The sequence below is a fragment of the Cetorhinus maximus genome, chromosome 10 (genome assembly GCF_964194155.1).
Source record: "Cetorhinus maximus chromosome 10, sCetMax3.hap1.1, whole genome shotgun sequence".
Taxonomy (NCBI): domain Eukaryota; kingdom Metazoa; phylum Chordata; class Chondrichthyes; order Lamniformes; family Cetorhinidae; genus Cetorhinus; species Cetorhinus maximus.
Window position 1 is genome coordinate 15,288,664 of NC_135888.1, and position 14,760 is coordinate 15,303,423.

The following is a 14,760-nucleotide window of genomic DNA, read 5'->3' on the forward strand; positions in this document are numbered from 1 at the left end:
AAGGTTATAATTAAATTTGTACCAGAAGAATTGATAGATATTTCACCTAACCTTCGTACTTATGCCTATTTGCATCTGAATCTACTGCTACATTTTGGCATCCTATACTGATCTAAAAGTGCATAGAGTATCAAAAACAAAACTTTCCTTGGCTTTCTCCCAGATGCTGTTATTACTTATACCTCTAGGATAGATTTATTTTATCTTGCTGCAAAATAGCACCTGAAAAATGGGTGCAACAGTGGAAAATGGGTGAAATTCTGTTTCCCTCTTCTGCACCTGAGTGGTACTGCACCCAAATTTTCTTTGAATTTATGCTATCTGCAACTGACTATGCTTGAGGAAGGCATCAACCCCCTTCAGGGCAGACCATAGCAGTGTCCAGACTTCTGCATGCATATTCACAGGATACAGAAGCTTGAAATAAAAAATGAACAGCACAGACGTACAACATACAGCTTTTGGCTGGTGTAACTGGATTTAAAAACTTATTGCTATTCTGGAAAAATAAAAATTCTGCACCAGTATTCTCTGAAATTCAATTCAAAGTTTATCTAGATTCCCCAAGACTTCTGTCATGCATGACTTTTTTAAGACTACTGCTGCCTTCTGAGCTGAAGAAGGGTGTAAATTTCCTTTTCTCTACTAGCTTACAGCCAGCAGTGTGCCATGGGTGCATCAAGAATATTTAATTATGCCAGGCAAGAAGCTCGGGCCCTGAGGTGGTGTCCTTGCTGGACTGCACTTCTGATGCACTGTGCCCATGTTGCTCTTGCAGTGCTTGCAGAACAAAATTGAAACTTCTGTTTGTTAAATATAGAAGTTTGAATCACAGTTAACTATTACCATATAATATATGGTTAAACATGGCTCACATAAGATGTGTTACTTGGACATTAGCACCTCAGTACAATTTCATTCAGTCTCTCTGTCATCTCCAACTGTGAGCACTCATTTTTCAAGGAATCTGCCCTCATTATACTGTCCATGTTATGGTAACTTAAATCTCTGGGATCAGCACAAAGGGAAACAGGAAATATATTGGAAATTTGCAATTAAAATCTGAAAGACAGAATGGGTCACTCATGATCTGTAAAGAGGAAAGATGGTGTGAAGTTTTGGATTCGTACCCTTTATCAGGTCCTTAGGACCAATGTCAGTCAGGATATGTTGGCTATGAAACTGATTCAAAGGGCTGGAAAATTGGGGATACCAGAAATTGGCAGTGCTGACCACCTTGTCTGATCCTACAATCTGCATTTTAGTTGAGGAAAATTCTATTCTGGGAATGGAGTTTTTCCACTTCTTATGTACACCCTTTTAAAAAAATATGTTTACCTTGTACATTCTCATTGCCATCCTTGTTGGCTCTGCATGAACACTACCTTGAGATTCTAAGCTGAACATTGCATTTGAGCTCCTTTACATGGTGTTGACAATATAGCATTCTAACAGGGCAGGTCACACATATCTAGGAAAAACTTACTCTTGCAATCTTTGATACAAAATAGTTTACTGTCTTTGCTATTTGCAGACTGGATTCTGCCAACTGAACTAGACCTTGGACTGTAAAGTTGTGATTGTGCTGAGTGCAGTTGGTAGAAATGTGTGCCCCTAAAAATAGACATATCTGTTTGATTCCCAATTGTGTTTTTCTGTATAATACTCAGAAAAATGCTGACAGGAAATTGTGTGTCAGTTGCTTAAAATGTTATTCATTTTATCTATTCATACTTAATGTTCATTGTTTATTGTTTGATGTCGTTCTTGCTTTAAGTTTGCATAACAGTGTAATTTCTGTAAACACAAGTTATATTTAAGACATTCTTATTGAGATGAGTTGATATATTCAACTGGAAACAGCATTCTGTTGGATCCTAATCACAAATGGTCAGAGGAAAAAAATCAATTCACAAATGTTGACATATCATTTTGATACAATTAATGCAAATTTTATATAATTTCATTTTGTGGATCATATATGAATTTTGTAATGTTATTAGCTTAAATTTTAGTTTCCCATTCTGAATTAACTCTTCCTCCCATTTTATATTTTGGAATAATTAAAATATTACTGCTTTGTGTTTGATAGGTCCTGTGACAACCAATGAATGTAAAGTCGGAAAGGTTGGAATAAATCATCCTGTTACTATCTTGCACCTTAAGCCGCTCCATGTTTTACAAGGCTGTGTGTGCAGTGGCAGCACTACAGCTGATGAAATTGTTTATGCCATCAATATGATACCACCTCCTAATGCTGCACTACTTCAGGTACTTAAATTTAAGCATTTATTCATGGAGAATTATTTTGATTGAAAAAAAATGAAAATGGATTTTGTGCTAATAAGACATGCCTGTTTGAAAGACTTGTTTTAGTATACAATTTTGGTCCTAACTGCTGATTACCATAACTTGAACTTGTCTGGAGGTGCTAAAACAGACTCCCCAATTGAGGATTAGCACTCAAATGCTGATAGAAGCAATCTTCATGGAGCGATATACATGGGCTCCATGCATCCACTGCCATCAAAGGTGTGTAGCACACTTACTAACACACAATACAGGTTTCAGGATGGCTAAGGAACTGAGAAAAAGGGCACATAGGTCTTGGATGCAGAATTAGAAGTTCTAGTGAGGGAGGTCTTGAGAAGGTGGGATGTCCTATACTACATAGGGGAGGGAGTTCATCTCTCCTGTTCCCCCTTTCTGTCTGCCTGTCTGTGTCTCTCTCTTTCTCTCCTGTGGCAACTGATGCTGCTCTACTTGACCTCATTATCTCATCCATTCCTCTTCTAAGAAGGTGCCCATGCCCAAGTGCTCCCTTTCTCCTGGTGAATTCATAAGGTAGAACATCACAGTAGCCACTCTTTTTATGTGAAGTCCTTGAAAAATGGCCAGAATACATGTTGATAGTGTTGATGAAGTCTTGTCAAACTGTCCCAGAATGTCTCCTGATGTGTTTCAAAATCCTCTTCAAAAACCTCCAGCGGCAAGTGTACAGTAAAAGATGATATAACTTTAAGGAGCTCTCAGAAATCTTGTCAATGACTTGTTTATTCCAATCAGCTGGTCGCTGTTAGCAGAGGGCGCTAGATAAAGTGTTATCAACTAAAATGCTCTGCAGCCTCGTTAACTGATAATATCCTTAAGGATTCTTCGGGTGGACATTCTTAGCACCAGCATAAACTCCTTTACCAAGATGGCTCTTGCGTGAAATGCAAGCTGTATTAGCATTTCAGCTCAGGATCCCTTTGCCTCAAGAAGCTGTCAAAAATCACACCTGTGGATTGTTCCTGTAAATTGCGAATTTAAAAGTTGAGAATTTAAACCATGGTAAAATGACATTATTTCAAGTGAACAGTATAGATAATTGTACAGTACTATAAGGCTGTGATTTATGTCATCCAGTGTCATTTCATTCCTTAATATGAATAAGCTATGTTTGGTCTGCAACACACTTGTCCTTTGGTGTGTTTTTTTAAAAAGAAGCATATTTAGAAAAAGTTGGAATATAACTTGTCATTTGTGTGAATCAAAATTAATAACCCAAAATGTAAGAACGAGAAGAGATCTTTTATTCCATTCAGTTCCATTAGCAAAGTCTTGTTTCAAGACTTGATATATTATTTTCCTATTCCTAATCCAAGCGAGAAAATTTTAATGGCAAAGGAAGTTTGAAATTCCAAATTATATTATCACTTTCAGTACACATCAATGCAAAAATGACATTGTTACTCAGCCATAGACCCTTCACCAGAGCCTCACTCCAGTTTGCGATTTCTCCAACAATAATAGAACCCAATGTGAAGTTGCATTTTGAAAGTGCTGAGATGTTTTCAGTAGTCCTTTCTAGGAACTTCATTAAACTTATTTTTAAATGTTCTAAAACAATGAAAGCAGGCTATTACCTCTTAACACTGAAAATTAGCCATGATGCAGTCAGTAATATCACTCTCATCTGGTTTGCATTGCATTTTAGGTAAGTTCTGACTCTGGTAGTTTCAGTTTAACTTTAATCTCTCGAACTTAACAGCATTGATTTTGTGCAGTTGTAGCAAATTTATCTTATTTCTACATTGCACAGAGAATAATTAGATCTCATTCATGCTTTGCAAGAGTACATTTTCCAATTCTGCATTTCCAGTGGGGAGTCAGGGTCAGAGAATTGACACTACACTGTTATAGCCCCATCTTGAACTTCTGCTTGCGTTAAGCCTGGCTGCTCAGAGTAGCACAGATCAATGAAGTCACCTGATAAACTCTATACTTAGTCACTTTTTGAAAAACATAATTGCCTTTTCGTTTTGTGTCCTTTTGGTTGTCATACAAAATTTTCTAATGAGAGAAATGAATGAAAACTATACTATTGTATGAACAGATCTGCTAGACAGATCATAAATATACAGAGGCAGGGCTGATGTCCTATGTCTGGCGAGCACATAGCTGGCTGAATGCCCAACATAGCATGGAGCCGTCTCTTTTAAAATGGAATTGAAGAATAACGGGAAGCCAGTTTACATAAGCATAGGGTATGAAAGCGAAACGGAAAAAAAAATGTTCAAACAGAAAACAATTATATCTACAAGAAACACAAGCAAAAATAGAAACTGTAGCCCAATATTTTAATTGTTTTGTATATGCTGATATTAATGACCTAGTTTTACATGTGATTTGATCAAAAGAGAATGCCTTCAGATAAAAATTGTACAACAGTTTCAAAAACTGAAATGAATAACTTTAGGTTTATTGCAAACTAGTAGCTGGCATAAAATTTCCAAGTACCAAGGTTATAAAAATAATTATATACAGGAAACATTTGGAAAGGTCATTAAATCACATGTAAAGTAAGAAGCATTCTATTTTAAAAATTATCATTAAATAAATGGTGGATGGGAGAAAAGGTTATGTGAGAAATTACTCCTTATTGTAGTTTTCTGGCTTTCTTTGAAGGAGGAGTAAGTTAGTGTATCTAGTTACACATATTTTTCACTATGATTTTTAAAATTTAGTTGCGTACTCTTCTATACAAGCTGTTCAATTCAATATTGACAGCTGCATAGATTTTCCATTCCTAAAGTCTGATAGAAGAGAAAAAAGATGGCTATGTAAAATTTACATCATAGACCTATTACTTTTGGAACCCATCTCTAAATCTCCAATAGCTCTCCACAACTCTGCTATCAAACTGTTTGACTGATGTTCAGTCTTGGATGCATCTTAACTTCGTCTAATAAAATACTGGGAAGGCTGAAACCATAGTATTTGTCCTCAAGGGCCAAAAGGTCAGTGTGGGAGTGGCCCCATTCTGACTATTGCCTCCTACACTGTTCCAATGAAGTTTAATGTAAGCTTGAAGAACAGTATCTCATCTATCTTTAAGACACTCCACAGTCTTCTGGACTCAATGTTAAGTTCAACAATTTCTGATTGTGACCTCTGCCCCATTTTATTTTTGGATGACAGCTGTTAGTGATGATTTTGTTTTTCCCATTTAATGTCCTCAAAACACATCTTTGTTTCTTTGCATCATCATCCCTTTTACCATTTATCTCTCCTGCCTTCCACCTATAAGAAACTTTTCCTTCTGTTTTTTTCCTCCCCTCTCCATCTTTCCCCTGCCTTGTTTAAAAATGCTATCTCTAAGTACGCTCAGTTCTGATGAAAGGTCATCAACCTGAAACATTAACTGTGTTTCTCTGTCCACAAATGCTGCCAAATCTAAGTATTGCCAGAACTTTCTGTTTTAATCCATATACACTCTCTTATCTACCACATTAAGAATTTCCTCAAAAAAATTAACTAGAATAGTTAGACATGATTTATGCTTTACAGGAAGCTTTATAGATTCATGCTGGCTTTCTAATCAATCCATATTTGTCCAAATGTTGAGTCACTCTGATTTGACGGGCATGCAGGGAGGGGGTACCCAGAGTGGGGGGGTGGGGGGTGGGGGAGTGGGTTGTTCAATCTTGAAAGGGGGCCAGTAATGGAGGCATACTCTCCACTACTGACTGAGGCCTGAGGAGGATAAGATTGGGGCGGGAAGCAGTTCTTGAGGACCTCAGTTGGGCCCAGGGCAGGAGGGCTGCCCTTGGTGTCACCCACCCACTCCAGTAAACGTCTGGACAAACTATTAAACTATTTCTGGGATGTTACTTGTGTCCACTATAGTGAAGACGGATGCAAAATATCTGCTTAATTCATTTGCCATCTCCCTACTTTCATTATCAACCCCTCAGATGCATTTTCTATAGGAACAATGCTAACTTTGTTAACTCTTATTTAAATATCTATAGAAACTCTTACTATCCATCTTTATATTACTAGCTAGCTTTCTCTCGTACTCTATTTTCCCACCTTATTAATCTTGTAGTTATTCTTTGCTGTTCTTTATATTCTGTCCAATCTTCTGACCTGCCATCCGTCCTTTTATATGCTTTTATATTATATGCCTTCTTTTAAAGTTTGATATTATCTTTAACTTTTTTAGTTAACCATGGATGGTGGGTCCTCTCTTTGGAATGTTTTTTTCTTGTTGGAATGTATCTATTCTGTGTATTCTGAAACATCCTTTTAAATGTCTACCACTGCACCTCTATTGACCTGTCCCTTAACCTAATTTGCCAGTTCACTTTAGCTGGCTCTGCTTTCATGCCCTCATAATTGTCCTTTTTTAAGTTCAAAATACTAGCCTTGGACCCACTTTTCACTCTCTCAAACTGAATGTAAAATTCAGTCATATTTGATCACTACTACCTAGGGGCGCCTTGACTATGAGGTCACTAATTAATCCTATCTTGTTGCACAATACCAGGTCTAGTATAGCCTCCTCTCTGATTGGTTCCAGAACGTGCTGTTCTAAGAAACTATCCTGAAAACAACGTATGAACTCTTTATCTAGGCTACCTTTGCCCATGTGATTTTTCCATTCTATATGTAGATGATTATCACCGTACCTTTCTGAGGTGCTCCCATTATTTCTTCCTTTATTCTCCGCCCTACCATGTGGTACTGTTAGGGGACCTGTACGTCACTCCCACAAGTGACTTCTTGCCTTTATCATTTCTCTACCCAAACTGCTTCTGCATCCTAGTTTCCTGAACTAATGTCATCTCTCTCTATTGTGATACTACTATCATTAACTAACAGAGCCACCCCTCCACCTTTTCTTAGCTTCCTGTCCTTCCTAAACGTCATGTACCCTTCAACATTCTATGTCGTCTTGTGGCCATGTCTCTCTAATAACTATAAGATCACATTTATTTATTTCTATTTGAGCTATCAGTTCATCTGCTTTGTTTTGAGCTATGCGCATCCTGATACAAAGCCTTTAGTTTTGTCCTTTTATTATTTTTGTAACCTCTAGCTTTATCTGCTGATTTATTCTTAGATTTCTAGTCTCTACCCTTCATGTCATGGTCTGTTTATCATTTCCCATATTAGTACCTTTCCCTCTTGCCTTTTCTCTACTGCTGATTTACCAAATTTGTTCCCTTGCTCCCGCTATTTAGTTTAAAATCCTGCTTACTTCCCTTGATATATGGGTTGCTAGAATACATGTCCCAGCACGATTCAGGTGTAGACCGTCCCAGAGGTACAACCTCTGCTTTCCCCAGTACTGGTGCCAGTGCCCATGAATTGGAACCCACATCTACTATGCCAGTCTTTGAGCTGCGCTTTAATTTCTCTAATCTTATTTGCCCTATGTCAATTTGCATGTGACTCAGGTAATAATCCAGAGATTATTACCGTTTGAGGTTCTGCTTCTTAACTTGGTGCCTAGCTCCTCAAACTGACTATGCAGAACCTCTTTGCTTGTCCTGCCTATGTCATTGGTATCTACATGGACCACAGTGATGGGATTCTTCCCTTCCCACTGCAGGTTCCTCTTCAGCCCTGGGCAGATGACCCAAACCCTGGCACCAGGCAGTCAACACAGCCTTCTGGATTCTCGCTATCTGCTGCAGAAAAATAGTGTCAATCCCTCTCAGTATACTGTCTCCTACTCCCACTACATTCCTTTTTGTTCCCCCCACTTCAATGGCTTCCTGTACCTTGGTGCCATGGCCAGTCAGCTCATCCAGCCTGCAGCTCCCACTCTCATCCAAACAAGCTGAAAGAATCTCACACCTGTTGGACAATTGCAAAGGCTGGGGCTCCTGCACTCCTGCCCTCTGGGTCCCCTTATTTGCTTCACTCACAGTCGCACCCTCCTACCCCTGACCATTGACTAAATTAGAAGACCCTATCCTAAGGGGCATGACCACCTCCTGATACAAAATGTCCAGGTTACTTTTCCCTTCCCTAATGCATTTCGTTGTCTGCAGCTCAGCCTCCTGCTCAATGACTCTGAGTTGAAGCTCCTAGAGCTGCAAACACTTATTGCAGACGTGTTTGCCCTGAATCACAATGGCATCCAGGAGCCCCCGCACACTCCAGCCGTGACATCACCTGTCCTGCCATCCTTAATGTGTTTTAATTAACTTAATTATTTTATTCAATTCATTATTATCCTTCTTTACATATTTTATTAACCTTACCACCAGTAAGTACACTATTTTAAACCTTAGGAATAGAATAGGCCTTAATCACTTACCAGATACTCACCAAACAGCTAGCTTCTTCCTCTGTAGTAAAGTAAGAACCAATTCCTACAGGGTGAAAATGTTAGAAAAAGCAAAGGAGCACCTCCTTCCCCCTTCACCCAACTCCCTCACTCACCCAACTTCTAGCACTGTTGTTCAAAGTCACACTTCAGTCTGGTTTTGGCTGCAGCATTTAGAAGAAAATAACTCTATACTTTCTGTCAGTTTTTGTTTTATAATGTAAAAGTGTATTTTCCTTTCAGAAATAATATATGAATGGAACATAAACTACTGATTAAAACTAAAGGAGATATATTATTTTTACAGCAGATATATGAAGAAATTAACTAGCAGACTCCATAGATCAACCTTTTGGGGATGGGGTCCTGCTCGCCATTTGTTTTAAGGTTTGCAGAGTTTCTATGACTCTGAAAGTCTGGACTATAGAATCATAATGGCACAGGAGACCATTTGGTCCTTTGAGTCCATGCCGGCTCCATGTAGAGCAATCCAATCAGCCCCATTCCCACATCCTATCTTTGTAGCCCTGAAAGATTATTTCTCAAGCGTGGCTGAGAGCCCAGCCTCCTATAAAAGGATTAACTTATTTTGTTACATAGCTGGAGAGCAGATTGACAATTTTATGATGTGGTAATTAGCTATTTTTTGTGATCTATCTTGTCAATGGCTCAGTGCTAATTTGCGCCAGATAAAGAGGTGTTAGAGCTTCTGTTATTGCTACTTTAAAGGTATTGTTGATTGACACTTTTAAAGGTTGTAGCAACAACAGTTTTTAAAAAAAAAAAAGAAAAGTATGGGTGGTGTTTTTTATGCAGCTCCACACATGCCATTGTTGCCATAGAGTTCATTGGACTAATATACACACTGTACAGAACCAATGCACATGGAAGTGTCATGAATTAACATAAAGGGTATAAGGGGTCGTGGGGGTGTAGGTTGGGGGGCATGAGATGGCATGGAGTATGAGGGGCCTTTGGGATGGGTGGGGTCCTGGGATGGGGCACGGGTTGTGGGTGGGGGGATGAGGGGCGTGGAGAGCCTAAAATATAAACAAAAACCTGGGACAAAGTCCCAGAGAAGCGAGACAAACCTTTTAAACACACCGCCTCAGCATTCAGCTGCCTCCGATCTGCCTCCAAGGGCTGTTGGCCTCACCCCCTTGCAAGCCCAAAATGAAGATCGTGCCATTCGGAGGAGTTCTCCCAAGTTAGGCGCGGCAAGCTGGGAGATTTCTGACTTGCGCTATCTGCCTCGTGAGCGTAAATTTGGGCCAATGACTCTAATTCTATTCTAACCTCTTATGATACATATAAACCAATAGTTTATTGCACAGTGGATAAGAGTATGCAAACATTTCTATATACTGTAATCAATGTTCTCTTATAAAAGCATAGTGGAAGCAATGAAGAATTTTTTGAATCTAGATGCTTTGTCCTTAAAGTGAAGGAACCTGTAGTTGGAGCCCTGACAAAAGGAAAGATGAGGAAAACACAAAACTGAAGAAAGACTTATGGTAAAAATTACCTCCCCCCCCACCCAACCCTAACCAACTTTTTAGCATGTTTGGGGGTATATTCCATTGGAGTCAGCCTTAAATTTCAGCTCAGAAATACATGTTTAAGGTATACTCCCCAAGCAGACATTATGGGCTGCATTGTCAAGAAGATACAGCATAGTTTAAGACATGCCCACACTGAGCAGACAGCACATGGCGACTGACAGAGTTTTTTCACATTTCTAAATGCTGACCACCTACACCAACACTGGCGGTTCGCATTTAACACTCGGCACATAAGTCAGCGCTTGTTTTTGGAAGGATTTTTCAAAGCTTCAGTTGCATGATCTACAATACAGGCCCTACATCTAAAATCCAGAAACCCCCAGGACTGAGGCCATGCTGGATTTTGGAATTTCCAGATTTTGGGTTACCTGCCGGCGGAACAGGCACTTGTGTGTATGATTGATTCCACTCTCCCTCATCATTCTAGCATTGTTTACACCAAAGTGACTGTTAATCATTAAAAGGGTGTAATCATCTTTCTAATCACTAAAAGCACTGTTGTGACAGTCTAGTCCTAGAGATTTGGAGAAGTGTGCTGATGCACTGTCATTGGACAGACTCTGATATAGAAGGAAAGGGCATGCATTTATATTTGTGTTGTGAAAAGACTTTTAGTGCTGGCTGTTTGTTTTCTTGTAACATGAAAATCACACAAATCAGATATTTGCTTCTCACCACGGAAGCATTCAGTTCAACCCTCTAAGGAATTTCCTTGGAAATGCAGACATATGTATACCAGGGCACAGATACTAGGAGAGAGAACTGTCTAAATTTATGTTCTATAATTAGGGGTCCTGAGGCCAATTGTATCATTCCTATAGCAAAGCCTGATTTAGCATGGACCAGGAATCAAACCTAGGCTTATTCATTGATTGTTTTTACCAACTGAAGCACTAAGGTCCTTTGGGTGCAAAACCCGCGTTGATTCCATCCTCTGCAATCAGCTGGTCCCTTCATTCCTGCACTTGCTCTGTTCCGGGTGCCTAGATCTCCCAAGAGAAAAATGTTTGGTTTTCGAACAGCTCCAGTTTTCGGGAAGCCAGATTTTTCGAGGGGAATTGATAATGTACCTGTATTGTCAATAACGCTATTGCTATTGCAACAAGGTATTGAACCATTTTAAATATAATGGAGTTTATTTAAATAGGTCAATAGCGGTTAAAATAAGAGAGAGTAATTTACTATGCACAATATTATCAACAGCAATTTTGTAAATGTTTTTCAAAATGATGATTTAATTTGGACCATGTCCGATCAGACTTTGACCCAGGCAAACAGATCAAAAATTGCATTAGCATGAAAAATGAATGCCTCTCCAGTGTGGAAATCTGAAATAACCACTTTGTACCGATTTCATACAGTGTATATAAATGACTGTTGTGTGTTCCATTATGGTTTATATTGGGTATAGCTAATGGAATAATATAATGTAGTTCACCTTTTAGCTGTTTCAAAAAAGATCAGTAGTGAAATGATCACTTAAATAACCAATTTAGACTTTTCCATTACTCCTTCCTTTTCCTGTGTACAGGAACAACCGCATCCACTTACATGTGGGAAATGTCACTCAATTCAACAGCTGCCTTATAACAAAGTGTGCTCAGCTTTATGCTAGTCCCTTTCCAGTTTTTGATCACTGTTTACAGAGAGTTGGTTCTATTTTAATACATAAATATTGCTGCATTTTATGGATAATTGTTTTAAAACGGTAATATTTCCTCTTTTAATGAAATTTGAATGTTCTATGTATCGGGTTATTTATGAATAACAAAGGTTATAAGTTGTATGTCTTGGAGATAAACAAATCATGGCCCAAATTAGGAGGGTTAAATTGACAAATTTCTTAATTTCTCAATGTGTCTTTCAGGCACAACATGTTTACATTGTAGTTTATCGTAGTCTAGTAACTGCTTTCCTTATTAAATTAAAACCCTGTATATGTTTTGTTGCTCTCTATTCCGCCCATTTAACAATTATTACAAGATAGCATAATATCATTTTTGGTCTGAACCATTTGTAAGTGTATCAAATGTACCTATTGTGTATAAAATTCATATAAAGATTTTGCTGTAGAATCTATTGAATATTATTTCCTGTAGATGTGAAGTTAAAGGAAATTTATTTTACAAAACTGTAATTATAAATCAATGCTGTTTTGTAATGTTGCTTTTGAGCATTTAACATGGAAGAAAACGTATCCCATTTTTGCTGAGAGACCCAATTTGGCAAAATGCACATGAACCATTCCATGCCTTATATGTAATAAAAGAAAACTGCTTATTAAATACATTAAAGTGTGAAACTAGTTAGTATTTCCAGTCATTGTCAAATTTGATGATTGCACATGTTGTTGATTCATGTGAATCTGTTTTCTGTGACAAACGTTGAATGAATAGATCATGATACGCTTCAAGTTTTAATATAATAAAATGAACAAAAATTGATAAAACCTAATTTTTGGAAATTATAATAGGTCAAGCACTTTTTAAAATGAACTGGATTAGAACCACTTGACATCTCTTTTAACTTTCACAATTGGAAGAAACCAAAGGTTAGAGTTTCAATGTTACAGAAAGTTAGGAGCATTCTCCATACATTAGGAATTGAGCCTACTTTGACTTGTACTATGTTCAGTACTTAGAAGAGGTTGCCATATTGTTAGAGATATGTGATGCTAGATGTAATATCCTTCTCTACTAAAAGCCCCAGGATCTGATCTACAAAATGATATCTTTACCAGATCAGTCTTAGGGGATGGAGTGAGTCCTATCAGGGACCTCCCCTCCTCTCACTGCTTTTGCACTACTTTTGCAGACTCCTAAGAAGTGTAGAAGATTCTAAATCAAGTTTTGAGTGAATATTGGCACCATTGTGTTAGCCAATGAATTGGTTGAGAGCCTCAGAACTCATGATTGAAACTACAGCAAATAAGAACCTCCTGAATATCATAGAATCAGACATTTACAGTACAGAAGGATGTCATTCAGCCCATTGTGTCTGTGCTGGAACTTTGAAAAAGCAATCATGCTAGTCTCATATCTCTATATTTGTAGCCCTGGAAGTTCTTCGTCCTTAAGTACTGGTACAACTCCCTTTTAAAATTATTTTTGATCAGTTTTCACCATCTTTTCAGTTGGAGCATTGTAGATGGGGCTTGTGTCACAACATGCAGCCAGTTAAGTTTGTTTATTTAATATGAATATATATCCGTTATCCCAGTTGCATTGATCTATCCAGCTGTGGTGTTTCAATGTTATATAGATCATTAACCATTTGTTATTTGGTTCTTCCAGGTATTTTTGCATGTGCAGCCGATTAGTGCCAATAAGACGTTGGTTCTTGTGCTGAACAGCAGCCGCGATTTAGTTTGGAATATGAGTGCTATCAAGATGCCAATTAAAGTCTATGTAAGTATTATATAGTTAGTAATTTATATACAGTATTGATTACTATGATACTTAGATCTGCAGCAGAGTTTTATTATTACTGTGCCATAATTGTTTGATGTATTTTGACTACATACAGTGCATTGTAATTAAACATAAAATTTCTCAGGAATTGACCAATTCTTTATTAGATTCATTTGAACATTCAAGATTTTATAACCTTGAAACCAATCCCTTGTATCTGATGTGTTTAATAATACATACACTGTTTCAGTTTTATATGGTATTTCCTTATCTCTTTTTAGTCAGCTTCTGTCCCAGCAAAGACTGTTATTGTGCACAGTGACCATCTGTATCCTGTATAGGGGTAATTGATTTGCTGCCAATGGGGAATCTTTCCTGTCAGAAGTGTATTTGAGATATGTATGTACATGCTACATGATTTTCTGACCAATTTTAAATGAGTACTCAGAAAAACGTGTAGTACATATATTGATTCCCTTTATCAACTGCTGGCTGGGGAAGCAACAAGAACTTGTAAAATTACCTATCATGTCCTAGATGCACAAATGACACTTAAGCAAGAGAAATACCCTTGTGTCTTTCTTATTAGACTTATTGTGGAATAATTTATAGTTCATTATTAAATTGTATAATTGGTGTGGAGCAGTGCTTTGATCTGCTTTATAGTGAACATTAGGGACTTGGTTACTATAATGGCAATTAATGGATGGAATTGTGGGGTACTTGGCCAAATCCTTGGTATTCATATCTGATGAATAAACCTCAAGATTGGGGAGCAATAATTTATAAAGTTCCTCTATAAATAAAAATAGGACTGAGTTTTCACAGCCACATATGGTTTTACACACCTCTGTTCTGGAGAGACAGGCTTGAAGGGCTGAAGGGCCGAATGACCTTTCCTCATTTGTGAATTTTGTTTCTTTGTTTTTGCAGTTCGTCTACATTCATGATACTTCTAATAAATTGTAAATGTACTCAAATGACTGATTCGTTTTGTGTTTGATATTTTTCATTTGCCCTGTTTTTATAGAGTCAGTTCTCTGGGTTGAAGCACCATTTATTTTGTGATAGATTAAAGGAAAAGGTGTAAGTGCAATTTTCAAGTGTGATAACAAGTATAAAGAGGATGAGCTATGAGAAAAGATTAGCAAAGTTTAAAATTGTGCATGAACCAGCGCTATCA

At 37.8% G+C, this 14,760-nt stretch overlaps 1 protein-coding gene across 3 annotated transcripts in view; it reads left to right on the top strand.

Annotated features, from left to right (window-relative positions):
• Positions 1–14,760, top strand: part of LOC144685478 (transforming growth factor beta receptor type 3-like) — a 154,954-nt gene that overhangs the window by 35,062 nt on the left and 105,132 nt on the right. For 2 of the 3 annotated variants that reach the window (XM_078550032.1, XM_078550031.1), the window contains exons 3-4: positions 2,093–2,271; positions 13,461–13,574. In XM_078550032.1, the coding sequence (XP_078406158.1) occupies positions 2,093–2,271; positions 13,461–13,574 (293 nt within the window). The remainder of the gene's footprint in view (positions 1–2,092; positions 2,272–13,460; positions 13,575–14,760) is intronic. The other variant, XM_078550033.1, reaches the window with a different exon arrangement.